Genomic DNA, 21604 nt, shown 5'->3' with positions numbered 1-21604 from the left:
TGAAAAGCCCAAAGGATTAAGTAGATGATCAGGATGATTTATTTGAACACATATGTGGGAGTCTATAAAAACATTGTCTCTTTAATATTTCATACTTATTTCTTTAATGAACAATGCAGACAGATTTCCCATTTTATTAATAATCTGTTTGTTTTTACTGGATTCCTCTTTTGTTAAAAAGTAGACTTTTTGTTTTGTTTTTTTCTTATCAAAAATATATTTCAATACAATATATTCTGAGTATGGTTCCCCTTCCCTCAAACCCTCCCAGTTCTTCCCCACCTCTCCTCCCAACCAGATCCATATCTTTTCTATCTCTCCTTAGAAAACAAACATATAAGGATAATAATAAACAAAACAAACAAACAAACAAAGGAGTCAGAATAGGATAAAACACACAGAAGAAAAAGAGAAAAAAAGCACTAGAAATGCACATAGACACAGAGACACATGTTTGCACACACAGGAATCCCTTAAAAATACAAAATAGGAAGTCATAATATATGTGCAAAGGATCTGTAAGGTTTAAGGGAAGAGTGTTGGGGAACTGACATAGCATTATGAAATAAGGATCCTCCAAAGATGCCCTGGAGTTCCTTTTGTGTTGGCCATCTACTGCTGGGCATGGGCCGACACTTAGGAGTGGTTTGCTTCTTCAGAAAGACTTCCTTGGAGAAAACTCATTTTCCATGCACAAATGTTTATTAGTTGGAGCTAGCTTCTGGGTTAGGGATGGCAGGCATGTGTCCACATCTCCTCTTTCTAGGTCCCCATCAGGTGCTCCCCAGGCAGGACCTGTGCATGCTGCCACTGTCTGTGAGTTCATGTGTGTGTTGGCTGTGCTCTGTTGAGAAGGCCTTGTTTCCTTGGTGTCCTCCATCTCATCTGGTATTAGATTGGCTTTAGTTTACAGCAGGAGGCTTTAGTTTAGAGTTGCAACACAGAGCTCCCAGATGCCCCTTCTCATTCCCAAACAGTTCTGTCCCTGTTTAACAATTTCCATTAGGGCGACACTCTTGCCCAGGCTATGTAGTACACTGAATATTTTTGTTTCCATGGTCAATCCATATGTTGAAAATCTAACCTGGAATGAAGTGAGGATGCAGGTCATGGTCATTTGAGACAGCAAAGTAGAACCCCCACAAATGGATGTATGGTTTTATTAGACTTTTGGTTTTTGCTATTTTTGTCATGACAGTTTCAGTGTTTAATCGCATAGAGAGATTAGTATCAGAACTTGATTGGTACCCTGCTCTGTGACTTGAGCCTGAGCTGTTACTAACAACATTCTGTTTCTTAAAAGCCATGTAGTTCGTGATACTTCTGTTACAGTATGGTGAACCTTACTAAGAGTGTAGTTATAAAGATATACTGTAGTTTAAGATCTTCAACAAAAGTTGGTTTATTTCCATGGTTAGAGGTTGGAAAGCCCTTAATCATGAAGTGGCTCTATTTGATTCCTCATGAGGGCTCTCTTCCCAGCCATCAGTCCAGCTTTTACACATACTTTTATGGGGGGCGGGGGGGGGGGAGAGAGAGAGAGAGAGAGAGAGAGAGAGAGAGAGAGAGAGAGAGAGAGAGAGAGAGAGGGAGGGAGGGAGGGAGGGAGGCTGTATGTTCAAGCTCCTTTGTATGAGTGTTAAGTCTTACCCAAGTGTCTCCTTTATGCCCTAGTCAATTCTCAAAGTCCTCAACTCCAAAAAGAAGTTTAAGTCTCAATTTAGGAGATAAAATTTAGTCCACAACATGCACTTGGTGATACTTGTTGAACCAAGACCAATATTAATGCATTTAGAGCTGGGGCCTTGCCTGTCTTCTCTCTTCCTATAGGCCACGGGTTGGACAAGTAGAGAGTAACATGTCCCTTCATTGCATTATCTTCCAGAATTGACTCTCACTCTCTCCCCACCAAGTCCAGGCAACCAGTGTTCATTTCACTATTTCCAAACTTTATAAAGTTTTCAGAATGTCACAGAGATGAAATGATATACCATGTACCTTTTCTGATTTCTTTTCATTTATACTCATCCATGGTTTAGCCCAATGGTTTATGTTGCTGTTTCTGGTATGTGAGTGGTATGTGTACATGCCTCTACCCACACAGAGGCCTGAGGAGGGTGTTGACCGTCATTCTCTTGCTACAGTGTTTCTCACTGAATTTGCAGCAAGCTTGGCAGCCAGTAAGCCCTAGAAATCCTAATACCTACACCCCTAACAACACTGAAGTCACATGTATGTGCACAGGCACACCAGGCTTTTAATGTGAGTGCTGGGGCTTTAATTCATGTTGTTCTAAACACTGAGACATCCTCTCAGCTCAGTGTCCATTTCCTTTTCATAACTGACTAATGTACTATTATATGGTATCACAGTTCCTTTCTCCATTTCCCAAGGATCATTTTGGTTGCTTCCAGGTCTGGGCTATTATAAATACAGTTACAGTAAAAAGAAATTGTACAGTTATTTTTGTGTACACTGTATAAACTCTTTTGTAGAGATTCCTAGGAGTACAGTCACTATAGAGAAAGAGTGCTTGGCTTTGGTAAGGAGCCATTGAGTGTGTGGTCAGAAGAAATGGCTCAGTGATTAAGAGAATGCATTCTTGCAGAGGACCTGCAGAGGACATTTGCCAGCAGCCACATGGGCATCTTCCAACCTCCAGTCGCTGTAGTTCTGGTATATTCAAAGGTCTTTTCTGAGATCTTAGTGCATATCCATGTGTATGGCATATAACCCACAGATAGACACATGCAATTAAAATAAAAGAAAATAAAATATTAAATTTAAATATTAAAAGTAGAAGTGTCAAATGTAGTTTTTTTTTTAACTCTTTACTCTTTGGAGGACCTGTCACTCAGGTCCCAAATAATCACACAGAAGCTTATTCTTTCTTATGAATGCCCAGCCTTAGCTTGGCTTATTTCTAGTCAACTTTTCTTAACTTAAATTATCCCATCTACCTTATGCCTCTGGGCTTTTATCTTTTTCTATTTTGGTATCCCTTTCTTTACTTCTTACTCCATGGCTTGCTGTGTAACTGGACTCCTAATGTCCTCCTCCTCCTTCTTAATTTTTTCCCCATTCCTTGATCTTTTTCTCCTTCTCTGTATTTTCTCTGCCTGGCAGCCCCACCTATCCTTTCTCCTGCCTGTTCAGCTCTTTATTAGACCAATGAGGTGTTTTAGGCAGGCAAAATAACACAGCTTCACAGAGTTAAACAAATGCAACATAAAAGAATGAACACATCTTTGCAACATTAGACAAATGTTCCACAGCGTAAACAGATGTAACACATCTTCAACTAATATTCCACATCAGCCAACTCTCCTCCAAAGTGTTTAAACCACTTACATTCCTACAATCAATGAAAAGGAATCCCTATGTCTTTGCATGCCAGCATTTGTTGCTGCCAGTGTCTGTGAATGAACTAATGTAATAGGTGAGAGCTGCTATCTCCTTGTGCTTAGGAGTTTATTCCTTTGTTCTCAGTGTTTACCCTGTATGATCTTTCCTGAGTTTCCTGGAGCTCTGACTTGCTATCTGCTGTTAATTTTTAGGTAACATTTATGAAAGGGTTCCCAGGCGCTGAGTCTTCCAGGAGCTTTTCCACACTGAGCCTCGATCCACCTTTGTTAGATTTTCCTGTCCTGTCCTGCCTGTAGGGCTGGTTTCTGCTCCTGCTTTTCTTTCAATAGGCTGTATTTGTTTTCCCCTGATTCTTGCCTCTGCAATTTTAGGGTTCATCAATTGCCTTTGGACATTAGTTCTCTGATGGATCTAAGGGTTGTTTATCTGTCTATGTAGCGTCTATGCCCAAGACCCTTGCTTGCCTGGATGGGCACCAGAGGTCCCTGTGATCTAGTTAACACTTCAGGCAGCATATTAAACCAGAATCTCTCCATATTATGCTATGAAATCGTATCTCATGAACATTCATCAAGGGTTATGAAATGCCTCATATCCTGCCATGGAATGATCAAGCTGTTAGGAAATACAGTGTTAGTGAGGGCATTTCTGTGTCTCCACCTTCTACAGCCAAGAAAGACATGTGCTTTTGCCAGCCATTTGAGCTTGTGGTTGACGGAACTGTCTCATTTCTAGATGACTCGGGCACTCTGCTGGCTGGCATTGCCTCACAGGAATGATGAAAAGGTTGAAATACATCTCCCCAGAGAAATCTCTCTCTTTCCTTATTTCTTCCTTCCTTCCTTTTTAGTTTTATATAAGCAGGCCTTAATTATATCTAATGGGTTTCATAAAGCCATTTTCACACATGTGTATAATAAATTTTGATCATATGTACCCTCCATCACTGTCACTGTTCCCCTTCAATTCCTGCAGATTCCTGTCCTCTTTCTAAAACTTCCATTCGGCTTTCATGTCTGGCTTTTGTTTGTTTTGGTGACTCAGTGAGTTTAATTGGTGTTACTTACAAGAACATGGATGATGGGTTATTATTTACAGGAGCCTGGACTACTGAACCCTGACTACACCACTGAAGACAATTTCTCTTCTTGCCACAGCAAACATTCATTAACTGCCTATAGATGCTTAGGGAGGGTTGGGCCAGTGAGGACACCCCCCCCCCCCTCCATGGTCTTGTCCAGGTAATCCCAGCTGGGGAGGAGAGTCAAGAAGGCCATAATTATGTCATGCTATTGTAATTTCGGTGTTTAGGAAAAACATCACGATCTTTGCGCTTCTTGATGAACCTTTTAGTTTGCCCTAATCTGCGTGCTTTGAACGTAAAAACTGTTTTCTTTCTGTCAGGTGTCTGCCTTCAGGCCTGCTGCCCTTTGCTGGTCTCTGGGAGGCTGTAGGAACAGGGGTGCTGCATTTCATCTGTTTTGGCTATGGCATCTGCTTGCTCTTGTACCTATGACATAAGGAAAAAACTGTCTCCGTTTTCATAATGCAACTGCTGTAGGGTGTTGCTGAAAGTCACTTTCTCGGTCTAGGAAACAGCTTTAATGAATGCCCTTTGCCGGTCATCTCATCGACCACTATGTCCTTCAATAAACACCCCCAGCGATTTTCCTCTCACATTTAATATTTGCAGCGCCAAGCAGGGCATGGTTCTCTGTGCTGTCCTCTTTACCATCATTGACTTGCCTCTTACATTTAAATTGTTTTTAATGATCTATGTATTTTGTTTCATGTGTTTGAGTGTTTTTCCTGCATGTGTGTAAGTGTGTCATGTGTCTGCAGGCCTCACAGAGGCCTGCAGAAGAGGATATCTGGTACATTGGACTGGAGTCCAACAGATGGTTGAAGCTGCTGTGTGGGTGCTGGGAGCTAAACCTGGGTCCTCTGCACAGGCAGTAAAGGCTCTTAACCACTGAGTCATCACCCCACTCCCATGACCTTTTGGTTTTCTCTTTCACTTTGATAAGACTCTCCTTCCAGTTCCATTATTACCTTTAAAAATACCTGTTGGTCACACATCCTATCAGTCCTTCTTTTTCTGTCCATGGCTACTGGCTTTTTATACCTTAACTCATGAAATGGAAATGTCTATTCAATTTTTGTCTTTATTTTATCTTTTATTGCCAGAGTAGAAGTACATCTATGTGAAGAAATAGGATTCTATTAGAACAACAATCCTATTTGTTTTTGTTTTAGTGAGTAAAATTCAGATGAAGTTATTTGACTTGTATTCTGGTCAAGCCCATTTGGTACGGCATCCTGTTAAGACCTGTGATCATTTGGACTGTGTTAAATACACTCTCAATTCTCAGGTCAGTTTAGTTGAATAAATACAACATGATAGCCCCAGAGAGAGACACCTGCAAGATAATACATTTTAAGACTATAAAAAGAACCATCACCTCAAGCTCTCAGATATGATGGTTATTTTATTTTATTCTTCTATGTATGTCACTAAACTGGAGTTGGAAATACATTTCTCTTCCCTGTTCCTCACCAAACATAAACAAATGTCAATTGCATTCACAGATTCTTTTAGCAGTTTGTTCTTAGATACTAATGGAGGTCATATGATTTCCCCCTGTGTTAGTGAGAACAGAAATGGAGGGTATTTTTTCCCACTACGTCTTTACTTTCATATTTTTCCCTCCTCATCCATATTGCTGTAATTTTATTTTTGATGTGTTTGACATTAACATAGTTTTAGAGAGTATTTTGTAGCTGCTGTGAATGTTGGTCCTCTTTCTCCTGGGTGGATATTCTGCACATAGCAGTTAAAGGTAGCTCACATAGGGAGCAGTTTCTGGGTCATTTTTAAGTTTCGAAGATGTGTGAGGTGTTGAAATCCCCCACTGTTATTGTCCAGCAATGGTGAGTTCTCACGCCTTTTAGCATTTGTTTCATGCAGTCAGGAAAACAGCAGTGCACTCACATTACAGCAAGTTTCTCTTCTTGACCAGCTATTCTCTCTTACTCTCCTTTTGCCACTGGTGTATGTATCTTTTTTTCTTCATTTTTTGGAAACAGCACAGTTGGACCATGATATTTAAGGGTTTTTCTTTCTATACAATATATTTTGATCATTCTTTCCCCTCCCGAATCTCCTCCTAAATTCTCCCCACCTCCCTATTCACCCAATTGCATGGTCTTTCTGCACCTTGATTTTTAATTTAGTAAGCTACTCTGTGTCTTTTGAATGATGAGGAGAAGCCATGTGCATTTAGGGTTATCGATGAGAATTTACAAGTTCCTGTGGTTGCTTCTGATTTGTTTGTTTATTATTGCATCTTTTCTTCCTCCCCTATTAGAATTAGGGATTTGCTGACATACTACATTGGGCAAGACGGATTCCTCGTAGCTTGTTTTTGGTTTATTCCTCTCATGGACTTAATTCTTTATCTAATGGTTGCTATTGTCTTTCTTCTTTCTCTGTGTATGGCGTTCCTTCATGTGTGTTTTCAGGCACTGGCTTGAATGATCTGGGATGATTTCATCTTATAATAGTCTTATTTATTCATAAATTTTAAAAGATAACTTTAAAAAACATAGAAATATTGGTAGACAGTTTACTTTCAGTACTTGAAATGCATCATTCCATTCATTTTGCTGATTGCTAAAGAGAGATTCACTATTATTCTAATAATTCTGTCTTTTTATGTACGTTGGCATTTTTCCTTTATAAATTTTCATATTGCCATTTTTTTTTTGCTGTGTAATTTTGACATTTTGACTGTGATATTGCATGGAGAGATTATTTTCTGTCCATGTCTATTTGAGGTTCCATATGCCTCTTGTATTTGGATGTCCATTTCTTCCTCTAAGGTTGGGAACTTTCTTGCTGTCATTTCTTTGAAAATTTTTGTGGCTTTAGTCATTGCCTTGGCTCCTTCTCTTTCCCCGAGGAAGCTTTGTAGTGGCCTCTTGAGCATATCCCACAGTGGTCAGAAGTTGTGGAAATGCTCACTAATGTTTGGCATACAGCTTTCTTTTTATGTCACTGTGCCATCCATAATGAAACCCTTTCTCTGGCTTTGTGTTTTTTAGTCATAGTGTTTTTATTTTCCCTTTATTGATTGAGATTTATTTCCAGTATTTCTGTTAATCTATACTTTTCAAGTGAGTAACCTCAGGGGCCTGTATTTTTATGATTATTGTAATTATGTCTTCTGAAGGATAACTTTCTAGAAATACAGTGAAAAGAAAGATCTATACAAATCTTGTTAGATATTGTCAAATTTTCCTTCACAGAAACACCACTGTCTCAAGATTCTAAATTTAATTACTTGGACCAAGTACTTTTGGCCAAGTAAAATGATAGTCACAGGTGGTAATGATTAGAGTCTTTTATAAGAGAGAGGGGCATTGTCCTGTCACTGGAGGCAGGTGGGAGGGAGGGAGGAAAGGAGAGAGAGAGAGAGAGAGAGAGAGAGAGAGAGAGAGAGAGAGAGAGAGAGAGAGAGAGAAGGACTGGAATGCAAGGATAATGTAAAGATGAATTTCCTTTCCTTTTTAGAGGAGTTGATGGGAAGGGGAAGATTTCAGTTAAGACACAACCATAGTCAATCAAAGGTGCGATTTAAAACAGGCCTTTTCTTTCTGATATAACCTTAGAACCTTGTAAAATCAAGTCTGTAACAACAAGAAGAGTTCTTACATGTCTGTTTTCACTAGGCAAAACCAGAAAAGTGAACTCAAAAGAAGCTCTTTAATTTTGGCTCTGGCTTCTGTGTGATTATTTTCCTGTTTGAAAAAAAGACATCACTTCTCTTCTGGGGACTCAGTTTCCTTCTCCATTAAAGGAAAATAGTGGCTAAGCCCTCAGACGGTGGCTCTGTGGCTTTAGTCTCTCCTCAGTTATACACACTCTCTAATCTGTACCTACATATCATTCTTAGTATTCTGTCTAAGAAATTTGGAGAAGATAAAATCTCTTATATCCTGAGACTCGCACTACATTTTAAATCTCTGCTGAATCATGTTTTCTAGTGACAGGAAATGATCATAATACTAAACACATTCCCGTTTACTATAACATCACACCAAGGATATTCCTTCTGGAGAATTTAATGCCTTGGTATATCTGTGCACTTACATATGTATCTACAGAGAAATCTCCATTCCCTAGGAATGCCAAGCAGCATATAAAACAGAATTTCATACTGCTATTTCAGCTTTACAGTGTGATTTTAGGTTTATTGCCTACTGAAAAAATCAAAATTGTATGTATCATGAAAAGAAATTAAGAGGAATTTTAATATTAGGGTTTGGTTTAATATTAGAGTTTGGCTTTATTGAGCATTTGAGAACAAACAGCTGCATGTCCCATTATTTCTAAACACTGACCTTACTTCGGTAAATATATTTTTTGAAGTGAGAAATACATCCGGTTAATTTGGTAAGAAAGGAGATTGTAGAGATTATTTACAAAGTCTTTTAAAAAAAGTCTCCTGATAGTCCTAAGTGTTTTTCTTGGTAAATTAAAATCAATTCACGTTTTATAAATCATCTTCCAGACAGTTTTTAGAATGTTCTGTTTACTCAAGTGTCTTTGTTTTCAAAATCCTACAGTGTAGTGGGTAGTAATGGTCATTTAGAGCGATGTTCTTAACTACCTGGAAGTCGCATAGACCTTGGCACGTGCAGGCGTTCTTCTAAGTTCTCATCCTCACCACCTTTTTGTTGTGTGTCCTCCTGTGACTGACAGGTGGCAGAAACCGAAATCAGCAAAACTAATAGCAGGTATCACGTGCCATCGGCCAGGTCTGTCTTCCTTTAATCCCACCTCGGCTCTCCGTTAGTTCTACACTCTCACTTCATTTCCTGGTATTATTTTCATGGTGTTATCTTTCAAATGTTCCCCAAGTTATAATCTGGAGAAGCGCCCATTACCCTGCTTTTATGTCGCAATTTGAATAATCTGCTGCTGTGTGGACAGCAGTGTTTCTTAAGTGAATGGAACAACCATACTTTGGAATGGCCCAGTGCTTTGTCTGGAGTATCTAAAAATGCTCTCCTAGTTGTAATTTCATTTCTGGGGGGAAAAGGGCTTTTTTTTTTTAACTATAAAGTTACTTTGGTGATTTTAAATTCTATAAACCAATATTATGTAATTTAGGACAAAATGAAAAGAAATAGAAATAGGTTCTCAGTTAGACTTTACTCATACATTTTTAATTACTCTAATCCATACTTTTTAACCAAGTGTGAGGTAGATTTAACTCTCTAGGAATATATTGATTTATAGAGTAGATCATTTTGTGGCTTTTGCAAGGCCTTGAGTCATATAACTTTTCAGAGATCCAGTTAAATACAGCAAAATGAACATAACACATTCTTCTTCTATATTATGCATCCCCACTTAAATAATAGTAAATGGATAAAGATGTAAACTCTCAAGGTAAAATGGAGATTTTCCTTCACTTGGAGTCATGGAGTGATTCAATTTATACGCACATTGCATTAAACATCCATCTGTGTGCTTGTTACATTTTCACGTCTCCCATGGCCCACGGGAAAGTCTTTCATTAAGATGTGACCAATGACCTGGGAAAGAGTCACATAAGCATGCTTAGGCTAATGTCCTGAGTCACCCTGAGACATATCCCTGCTGAATCCTCTTCTGGTTTGAAGATGAACTTGAAAACCTCTGATGTATTTTAGATGGTGAATCTTTAAGACAGGCACAGTCTGAAGGCTGAGGCTGGAAGGGCCTCCTCATAACAGAACAGGCTGCAACAGATTTCCATAAAGGAAAACAACAGAATAAGTAAATGAAACTGAGGTGAAGAGAGAGATGGTTATTTTGATAAAATTGCAATGTGGGGTTTCTGAGCTATTGCAGCCTCGCCTGTTCTGTCCAAACACACTATCTTTAAAGCATTAGCAATTACAGGCACTAAGTAGTAAAACAAATGTTTCCAATATACAAGGTACACATAAACTATTGTTCTGTGGTCATACAGGCCTAGTGAAGGTTCCCACAGTGTTGGCAAGAATGCTTTCTTCCCTAGTCAGTGTCTGGGTTGGAGCTGAATGGTAGAATTCCTAGCTAATATGCATGGGGCCCCCAGGTTGACTCTCCAGTACCCTAAAAAGAAAAAGAGTTGCTGCAGTCAGCATTGATGAGGTAACACACACACCTCCACACACAAAGCTCAGGACTTGGCACTCTTATCTAAACAAAGGCAAACTGAAGGAGGAGGCCTGGGGAAGAGCATCAGCTGAGGGACTCTGGTGAAATGATCAGGTCACTATATGATCTGTTGATGGGAATGTCTACCCTTTTGATGATCCCCGTGTATGATCAAAGAGCTTCTAATTTGTGTTGGAGTTCTCCCACTGTAATTCCTAATGACAGTGCTGTGGTAAAGCTGACCTTAGTCCAACATGAAGAGTTGAGACAAAGATAAACAGAAATCAGTACTTAGAATAAAAGGAGACTCTCTAGTGAGCAAGAATAAATGGTTGACAAACCTCACTCATATATATGATACAATAGTCCTGGAATTAAAAACAATGTGATATTTAAAAGAATAAATTAGAAATAAAGAAATCATGAACATTAAAAATCTGATTACAGGGGGTTGTTTTTTTTTTTTTTATTGTTTTACTTTTTTATTTGTTTTGTTTCCCAAATCAATAAAACCCTGAAAGAACTCTGGCAAAAAAGTAGGAAAGAAATTAACACAGAAAATAAAAAAATAAATATATAAAAAATCACTGAAAGTGATTTAAAAAAGAAGACCTAGTGAAGTTGAATAGCAAAATATAGTTGGAACAATGAAGAAAACTCTAAGATTTTACAAAAGAAAAATTGTAAAAAGTTGGCAGTGGGATGAGGAGGAAAACCCAAAAGACCACACAACCACATACCCTCAGAAGGTACAAAACCATGATTTAACATGCCATTTTAAAGTGTGTCTATAGAGATATACCATATACGATCATACAAATAAAATGGCAAGCTGATATTTGTGTCATTGAGGCCAACAGTAGGTCACCGATGTGTGTGAGTGACTGGATCTATCCACTGTTATGTGCATCTATGTGTATGAATGCACTCTTTAACTTTAGTTTGATTGGAAGCCATATGCTCCAGAGACTAAAGATAGGTTAAAATCCTAAAAAAAGGAAAGGAATTCTGTGTTCCTTTGGGGGGGTTCTCAGGGAAATCACATGCTTTACTGAAGTTTCTATGCTCCTTGGTTTGTGACTCAGCATCATCATAACCTTTGCTGTCCTCAAATCCCATTTGACCATGCCCCTCTGTCTCTTCTTGTGGACTGGGATTGCCCCCTGTGCACTTGGATTCTCAAAGTCATCACCTAAAGGGACTTGTACATTAACTACATGTTCAGTGCCCCTTTGGCCCTGTAAACTTTCATGTTCATAGACTCCAAGAAGTAGCATGTGGGGACTAAGGGAGCTTCCCTTCATCCTGCCATAGAACACTAGCCATAGGGGCCAAGTCACAGGTTGGGAAGTCTGTGTTTTCAATAACTCCTTGGGAATATGGAAAGCGCCAAAACTGGGGGTAGACAAGATGGGAAATGTGAGCACCTCTAATCTGAATGTGCAAGTATTTGTCAAACCAAAAACACAGCTCTCATCTCAGAGAGAAGTCATGGTTTACTCTAGAGTGGAATATGAGAGACTACAGCCTGGAAATATAGATTTAGGCCATCCCAAGCACTGTGCAGAACAAAGAAAGGACATCTCGGCCATAGGTTTCTGATGCTATTTAGTGGCATTCTTAACTTTTGAATTGGTGGGAAATAGTGGTTTCTTAAGAACACATTGCACCATTTTTGTTTTGGTTTTTATTAGTTTTTTATGTCCCAATCAACGTTTCACCTGCCACCCCTCTTCCCAGCACCCCCACCATCCACTCATCCTCTGTTTCTCTTCAGATAGAGGCAGGCCTCCCCGGATAGCAGCCAGTCATGGTAAACCAAGTTGCAGTGAGACTCAGCACCTCCTCTCCTATTAAGGCTAGATGAGGCCATCTAGTAGGAGGAACGGTTTCCAGAAGCAGGCAGCACAATCTGAGACAGCCCCTGCTCTCATTGTTAGGAGTCTCACAGGAAGACCAAGTTACACAACTGTAACATATATGCAGAGATCAGATAAGTAACTTAAATAGATACATTGTACTTTTTATAATCACATACATTGTACTTTTTTATAATCACAGCAATGGGCTAGACATAGGGGTAGGACTCAGCTCTGGTCTGCATCATTCTAACTCGCCATAATCACTACATTCAGGCATTTGTCCCCATAGAATTGTTAACACACTTCCAGCTTGACTTCTTTTCTCCTTTACCTCTTCCCCCAAGCCCTTGGGAAGTTTAGCTCACATCTTTCCATTCCAACTCTACAATGTCTGTCAAGTACGAACATACACAGAGAATTCATCATCTTGTGGAAACAGGCAAGAGATGGAATGTGACCAAATGGCCCCCAACAGGGAATGATTGCTAAACAAAGCCTATATATTAGAATAGCATTCAGAAATAAAATTTAAATGGACTGTTTCCATGTTATCATCATGGATAGCCCTAAACCATAATATTAATGAGGAAATATTTCCAGAGTAGCCTATGTATGTATATGTATGTATATATATGCAATATTTAAGCAAAAACTTAAAAATCAATGATACTACTATATATTATTTATGAATACATAAATATTTAAAGTATGACATAACCTGAAATAGTCCAATTCAGTCTGAAAATGATAGTTTTAAATCTAAAGAACAAAAATGGGAGTTGGCTTGCAGTGGACATAGGAATTTTACATGAATTTGTGGGGTTTGTGTTCATTTAAGGGCATCTGAATGAACTATTAGTCATTACTGGGAAGGGAGAGGCTCCTCTTATCCCCTGTGTTTTAAATATTTAGTGCTGCTTTTAGGTAGTCCTAAGTGTGGGGCTAACGACCTGGGGCACCTCAGTAATGTCTTTTATTTTGTAGCCATCTCTGTTCATTTGTAAGGGCAGACATGTCCTTACATTTCCAGGAGCGGTAAAAACTAGAGGAGTTTTTAAGTTTCAAAGATTCCCTCTACAGCTGAGTACTTGTGAGGTAATTTACAGATGACAGCATGATCCATAAATGTCAAGCCGGCATAATTATCGCAGCATCTCCAGTTTGAAAGACAAATCCGCAGCTTAGGCCTGTTTCATTAAAAAGGCACACCACCTTCCATGAAGGGATCGATTCCCATTTTGGTGTGGGCATTAGTGTTCATTGTATGCTGTTGTTTATAGGGTGAGTCCACTCTCATGAAAGGTCACCACAAATCTGGGGGAGGGGAGTGAGTAGATTACGCTGTAGTATTTTTCTTCTTCTGAAGAGGGTGAAACTCTGTAGGCAACGTATTAAATTTCATTCCTTGAAACTGTGATGCAAAACTCAAGGTCTAGATATTTATGATGTACCACACAGGGCACTCAGAGTTCCATAGTTACAAGGAATTCACAGGTCAAATTAGAAAGGTGGCAGTTATGGTACTTTTAACTATTATTAGTTATTATTAATTTAACCTTGGGATATAGGCTTGTAAAAATGACATATAAAGCAGACCAACACACATTCAAGGAGATATATGCCCTTTATTAAAATATAAAGAAAGCAAGAGATTAGGAGTCCTTTATAAAATGCTCCAGGCTTAATGTAACCCTGAAGTTCCATGTTCCTTGACTATGAGAGCAGCTGGCCAGCAAGCTGCTGGGGTCCACCCATCTCCCCTCCCCTGCAGTTGGATTATAAGCATGCACCACCATCCCCGCATCATACTATTGGATCACACCTTGGACTCCGGTGGTTGTCGCTACTCATGCTTTATCGACTAAGCACTTCCCCAGGCCCCAGAACTTTCTTTGTGAAGGGAAAGGAAAGTGCAGCATGGAAAAGGGAAACCACTTTCTGAAAACACACACACACACACACACACACACACACACACACACACACACAAGTTGAAAGAGTTGAATAGATTTCTGAATTGCTTTGCTTGGACTGTCGTGCCAAATGTCACATGTTCTGTTGATACATAAAACAAATTGATTTCCTGAAATTCTGGAAGCTGGGCATCCAAGACCATGGCAATGGCAGGGTTTCTTTATCTCCAAAGCTTCCCTCTATAACTCACATGTACCTGGCCTGTGTCTTCCCAGGTTTTCTCTCCCTCCTCTCTCTCTCTCTCTCTCTCTCTCTCTCTCTCTCTCTCTCTCTCTCTCTCTCTCTCTCTCTCTCTCTCTCTCATCTGTTTACGTGGATGCCAGCCATATTAGATTTGGGCCCACTTTAATGTCTTGTTTTAAACTGGTTACTTCTTTCAAAGACTCATATAAAGCTGCATTCTGACATCCTGGGGCTTATCGCTTAGTACATAACAATTTCTGGACTCAAATCCTAGAAATGTTTTGTCGATCGATCAGCAGTGTTCCATTGTGCCATACTGAAGAATGAGAGCCCTTCCCTATAACTGCCTTTAATGCAGCCTACTGAGATTGACAGAATGTTCTGTGTTAGGTGGATCAGAGGTTCTTCCTCATACATTTCATCTCAGATCCAGAGCATATGGCATTGAATAAATGAATTTATGAGATGTACTGCCCTTTTCATTTTCTAAGAAGCAACACGTTCTAAAGGGAGTTTTAAGAAATTAAACACTGGATCACAGCTTTATCTGATATCTAAGAATGTGACATTAACCCTCAGTGGCTTAACAAAACATATGAATATGGAAATCTCACTATAACCTGCTCACTACTTTGAGCAACCATGAGCATGTTTTCTTCTGCTTTGTTCAAGTGGGAGGTCCTCTAATTACATATTTTCCCAAGTTAAAATCCTCAAAACATCATACAGCAGGAATCACTACAAAAACCTTCATACAGCTCAGTATTCAGCCAGACTATGTGGTTAACATTGGGGGCCAGTATTCAAACACTGACATGTATACATTTCTAAGAAAATTATTCCTCTCAAACTTTAGGTGCTTTGGACTGAATAAGGAATTGCCAAAAATAAAGGAATACCACTGAATATGTTGAATATTATCCTCCTGAGTCTGATTTTCCTCCACTCAAAAGTATTTAATCTCAATTAAATTAATGTTCCATTACCCATAACGTGAAATCTTTCCAGACCTACTTTTTTAAAAAAAGATTTATTTTATTTCAAATTATGTGTCTGTGTGAGAGTATATGCATATAAATGAAGGTGCCTATGGAGGTCAGAGAGGGTGTCAGATCTCCTAGAGCTGGAGTTATAGACAGTTGTTAGTTAAGTGCATGTCTTAGGGTTTTTATTGCTGTGAAGAGACATCATGACTATGGCAACTTTTCTTTTAAAAAAGTATTTAGTTAGGGTAGTTCACTTACAATTTCAGAGTTTAATCCAGTATCACCATGAAGGAAAGCATGGCAGTGAGCAGGCAGACATGTGCTGGCTACATCTTGACCAGAAGCCAGCAGGAAGTCAACTGACTCTCTGGGCAGTATCCCGAGCATAGGAAACAATTACATTCAAACCACCACATTCTACTCCCTGGCCCCATACACTTGTAACAATATTGTAATGCAAAATGCATTTAGTCCAACTTCACAGTCCCCATAGCCTAGTACAGTCTCAACAATGTTTAAAAAGTCCAAAGTTCAAAGTCTTCTGAGATTCATGCAATCTCTTAACTGTAATCCCCTATAAAATCAAAATAAAAAAGCAGATCATATACTTCCAACATATAATAGCACAGGATATATATTACTATTCCAAAACATAGGGAAGGGAGCATAGTGAGGAAATACTGAACAAAATAAAGACCAAAAATAAGCTGGGCAAACTCCAAACTCTGCACCTTCACGTCTAATGTCAAAATGTTCTTCAGATCTCCAACTCTGTTAAGCTTTATTGACTGCAACATACTTCTTTCTCTTGGGCTTGTTTCACTCCCTGTTAGCAGCTCTCATTGGCAGGTATCCCATGACTCTGGCATCTCTAACATCTTGGATTCTCCAAGGCAATCTAGGCTTCAACTTCACAGCTTCATGCAATGACCTCTCTCCTAGGCCTCCATTCAGGGACACCCCTGACACATGCCTTGCCTCAGTGGCTTTCTTTATGCACTGAGTCAAATTCCATAACCCTTTTATTCTATCCACAACTCTAAAGCCAGAACCACATGGACTATGCTACCAATTTCTGCTATTTCCTGGGGCTAGAACATGGCCTCCTTGTTTAATTATATCTTCACTAGCTTTTTGTCTTTCACTGCCTAAGCTTGTCTGTCCTGAAACTTGCTCTGGAGACCAGGCTGGCCTCAGACTCAGAGATCTGCCAGCCTCTGCCTTCCCAGTGCTGGGATTAAAGGCATGTACCACCACACCTGGTTCTAAGCTTTTCTTTAATTCCTTTTCACAAGTTGGAAACTTAGCTGGATGGGATCTTGCCCTAAGGTCACCATTTCCTTTATTCTATTTCTTAATCTGTTTATCTCCTTGAACACAGGATTTAGTTCCATTTCACTTTTTTGGTGCTCCTTTTCTCCTTAAAATTTACATTTTGTAATTCACCCTTCTCAGCTTGCTCCTTTCCATTATAAATCTTCATTAGAGTTACGACTAATATCCACATGATAGAGTCTATACTAGGCTGTTTTGAGATTTCTTCTGCCAATGGAATTAGTCCAAACTCTCCACTTTAGTCTCAGGCAAACTCTTTGGACAAGCACAAAAGGCAGCCACTTCCTTCACCAAAATATCACAAGAACCATCTCTAGGCAACGCACTAAAATTCTTCTCTGAAACCACTTGAGTGAGCCCCTGGCATTTCAAATAACTCTTAGCACTCCTTTCTTCCTTACTGCGCTAGTATGACCCATTAAGCAGTGCTTAAAGCATTCCACTGCTTTCATAACCCAAAGTACCAAAGTCCAAATTCCTCCAAACACACACATGGTCAGGCCTATCATAGCCATACTCCAGTCCCTGGTACTAACTTCTGTCTTAGGGTTTTTATTGCTGTGAAGAGAAACCGTGACCACAGGAACTCTTATAAAGGAAAACATTTCATTGGAGTGACTTGCTTACAGTTTCAGAGGTTCAGTCCAGTATCATCATAAGGGGAACATGGCGGTGAGCAGGCAGATATGGTGCCAGGTACATCTTCACCAGAAGGCAGCAGGAAGTCAACTGACTCACTGGGTGGTATCCTGAGCGTATGCAACCTCTAACCCTGTCCCCACAGTGACACACTTCCTCCAACAAGGCCACACCTACTCCACCAAAGCCACATCTCCTCGTAGTCCCCCTCCCTGTGAGAATATGGGGGTCAATTACATTCAAACCTCCACAGTGCCTGACACAGATGCTGGGAACCAAGCTCAGGTTCGGCTCTTAAAGGGATGCTGAGCCATGTCGCTCACCTCTCAGGTCCTCTTTTCAAGAATCCTCCACTTCCTGTCTCTCCACTTTTCTACTTGCCCTTTAATGCTTCATTAAAACAGAGTGGGCTTTAACTCTTGCCTGGTAGTGCTTGTAAAGCTTTAGCAACCAGGCTTGTATGATTAGAGATTGATTTGCAGCATTTGCCATTTTTTTTTATACTGTAAATACTCCCATTGTGGTCATTTTTAAAGTTATTCACACAAAGTCAAGTGTTGTGAAAACTTAGCATTTGGATCCAACTTACCATAAGTTCACATCCCAACAGGGTAGTATTATCTCATGGCTTCAAGTATATAGTTTCCCTGAACAGAGCTCCTGGATCTGCGGAGCTCCCATCTGCCCTTCAAAATCTAAGCACTGACGGCCTTCCCAGTGGGCTTATGTCTCTCTGTCTTGTACTTCTCCTCACAGTACAAGTGCTGTGGAATTGGCTTCATCATCACACTCTTCAATGTATCTGCTTCCCAACTGGACTCTTCAACTATATAATTTTACTCAAATTTTGCACGTGAAAAAATTTGATGCTAAGAGCCAAATGGTGTGTAGAAACATAATCAATACCCTGTTTTAGAAAGTATCTCAGTAGATCTGAGAATAGATAGCTTACTCTAAAGTTTTTCTTTACCTTCCTTTGACAGTGGACAAATCATATAGGCTCTCTGAGCCCACATTCTTCTCTGCAAAATGGATATAATAAAATGTAACCTCATAACAGTGCTGCCAGAGAGCACAGCCCAGACCCAGTCAGTGACTGTTAGCCTACATCATGAGGGAGACACTTTGGTCAAGGGATAAGGTAGGATGTATCTTCTGCAGACATCCCTCTAGAGTGAGGCAGCTTTGTTGCTATGTGTGAAGTAGAGTAAACTTTATTTTTGAAACACGAGGCCTTACCTGGATCTCCTAGTCTCAAAACATCCTCATGCCTCAGCCTCCAGAGTAGATGGAGCCACAGGTATGCACCATTATTTATTATAAGTCTACATTCTTAACATGTAATCTACTTTATTGTTCTATCCTGATGCCTGCTCATTTAAAAAGGAATTCCTATTAAAATGTCAAATTAGGGTAAGCGTGATGTCTCAGCAGGTTTAAACATTGTCGCTGCCAAGCCTGAACCACATGTTGGGAGAAAGGAACAACCTCCATAACGTTGTCTTTTGACCTTCACATGTGTCCCTTGGCAGGGTATACACACACACACACACACACACACACACACACACACACACACACACACAACTCAAACTAGATTTTAAACATTTTTTTCTCGTAGTAAGAATTTCATAATGCTGGTTGCGACCATTTAATCTCGGTTTTAATTCTCTTCTCTGCTATCATTCTTTCAGCCTTTGCATGCAAGATTCCTTCCCACTGACTGTCCAGCCCTGTGTGATGCCAAAGGACTGTGAGACTTCCGAGTGGTCCCCCTGGAGCCCCTGCTCCAAGACTTGCCGTTCTGGGAGTCTCTCACCCGGAGTCAGGAGCAGGAGCCGGAACGTGAAGCACATTGCTATTGGAGGTGGCCAGGAATGCCCAGAACTTCTTGAGAAAGAGACCTGCATTGCTGAAGGGGAGCTTCTGCAGCCCTGTCCCAGGTATTTCACTTTTGAATATTTTTAATAGCTATAACCTTTGAAGTGGTGATAGAACAGTTAGCATCGATAAACATGGCCAGGACTTGTTTCTCTGGAATCTTTCTGAGTATAGGACTCCTTTAATTGGCAATGCAGTGCAGTGGCTTAAGAGCAGGGTCTTCCGTGAAGGATCTCACCATCCAAGTTCTGTTTCTACAGCATTGGCCTTCCATGATTTCCAAAAGTGCCTTAGTTTCCTCATCCTATGTTGCTGTTTACTTCCTTTAGCACTTCACACAGAGTAAATGATGAAAGTATTAGTTACTTTTACCTGGCCTGACACTTGTAACTATTTGTAACTAGCCCAGAGTCCTTCATAACATACTCGGTGTGCAAATGAGGCCATCAGTAGTCAGAGAGATGAAGTAGACCCATGAGGTTGCATTGCTAACAAATTGCAGCACCCCAGTTCTGATTCTCCTTTGCTCCATGTAGCATTGCCTGTTTGTGCCACAAATTCTTTCCCCAGATTCCCTAGGGAGCCAGAGGATATTGGAAAGTGGCTCGGTATCCATCACAAGCTGAATTTTTACATCTTGATATTCATTTTGTTTTTTGGCCTGGCTATATTGCACTTGGTAAAGGCCTCCAGGATATCTTTCTTTAGGTAGTGGGTTTGTGGTGGCCTCCAAGCTCATATGACCAAAGTCCTCTGAGACTGGTTGTCTATTAGGAAGTCTACAGTAATGGAGAGATGTTCTGAACTCCCTGTTAGATGACATTTTCTAGAACTTCTCGTAGCCTGGAAGACATGAGGATGGGATTCCTCTTCCTAGAGAAAAATATTAAACAAGGCAGAAATGGTTTATTATATGAATTGATTATTTTCTGACAAACCCAACTGGTGCTCTTGTTTCCTGAGCCTGACTGGCTGCACAACCTAGAGGAAAGCACTGAACCCCCTGGGGTTGGTGTTCCAGGTGTGCTGCCTGGATCTTCCTTAACTCTGAATAGTGTGCACATTGTGGAATTCAAAGATATGCCCCTGTTGTAAGATTTCTAACCCAGTCCTTGTTCACCTTCTTGGTCAGCATTGACTGAACACACTGTATGTTATTATTATTTATTTTACCAAAATGACTCTAGATTATTTTTTAAAATCACTATTTTTTAAAAAATTGTGTGTGTGTGTGTGTGTGTGTGTGTGTGTGTGTGTATGTATGTATGTATGTGTCAGGATTTATGCACATGAGTGTCATTGCTCATGGAGGCCAGAAGAGGGTATTGGATCCTCTGGGAATGGAACTACAGGTGCTTGTGAGCTGTGGGATGTATGTTCTGGGAACTGGACTAGGGTCCTCTGCAACAGCAGTACACTCTTAATCATGGACCCATTTCTGCAGCCCCACATTCCTTAGATGCTTCTTACTCCTGACTTCAGTAGCACAGTAGGATGCAGCTCATGGTCCTTTACACATCAACTCAATCATATCGAATCCATCTCATGTTGTTCATTTTACAGCCACCTTTCAAAACACTAATTTTGAGTAAACGAGGGGATTGCAGATGATATAAATATGATCTCTTTCTATTTCAAGGCTGGATATGCTTGTAATCAGATTTTAAGTCCATTGTTTATTTAATGTGGCATCTCAAAAAAGCTACATATCTTTTCTAGGACACTTCCCTTTGTGTTAATTTTATATCACTTACGTTATAGGTCTGAAACATTGGAGACTGGGTGTGCAAAATTTGAGGCCCAGTGCTTAGGGCGTAAAGACAGTACTGAAGGGCTGACATTGCTGTTGTATTTTCAGGTATAATTTTGGTCCTTGACCCAAGGAAATCCTATCTTCCCTTGAACAGCAGATCATAGTAGTCACAGGTTGAATAAAAAATATTTTCTGTGTATTTTGGAAATCTTCCTCATGATGTGTAATTCAGATTTTTTAATAGTGTTGATGTGGGAATAGAATCTTGATTTATCATCGTATATTATTGTGGGTCCGTTAACGGGGACTATGGGGATCCAGCCCCTCGATAGTCCCCTCCCAGGGTCCGGGAAGAATCTACAACCAGCTGATAATTAATCTTTGATGAAAAGAAATGAATCTATGTACACGAAACTCCTTAGTTCATACACTT

The 21604-nt window shown here is 39.9% G+C and overlaps 1 protein-coding gene across 1 annotated transcript in view; it reads left to right on the top strand.

The window, feature by feature from the left end:
- Thsd7b (thrombospondin type 1 domain containing 7B) overlaps nucleotides 1-21604 on the top strand; it is a 697290-nt gene that overhangs the window by 159016 nt on the left and 516670 nt on the right. Inside the window, exon 3 of the mRNA XM_059280451.1 lies at nucleotides 19232-19480. Coding sequence (XP_059136434.1) covers nucleotides 19232-19480 — 249 coding nt within the window. The remainder of the gene's footprint in view (nucleotides 1-19231; nucleotides 19481-21604) is intronic.

The sequence above is a fragment of the Peromyscus eremicus genome, chromosome 15 (assembly GCF_949786415.1).
Source record: "Peromyscus eremicus chromosome 15, PerEre_H2_v1, whole genome shotgun sequence".
In the NCBI taxonomy this organism is placed as follows: Eukaryota; Metazoa; Chordata; class Mammalia; order Rodentia; family Cricetidae; genus Peromyscus; species Peromyscus eremicus.
Note: the sequence above shows the minus strand (reverse complement) of the source record. Positions and strands in the feature narration are given on the sequence as shown.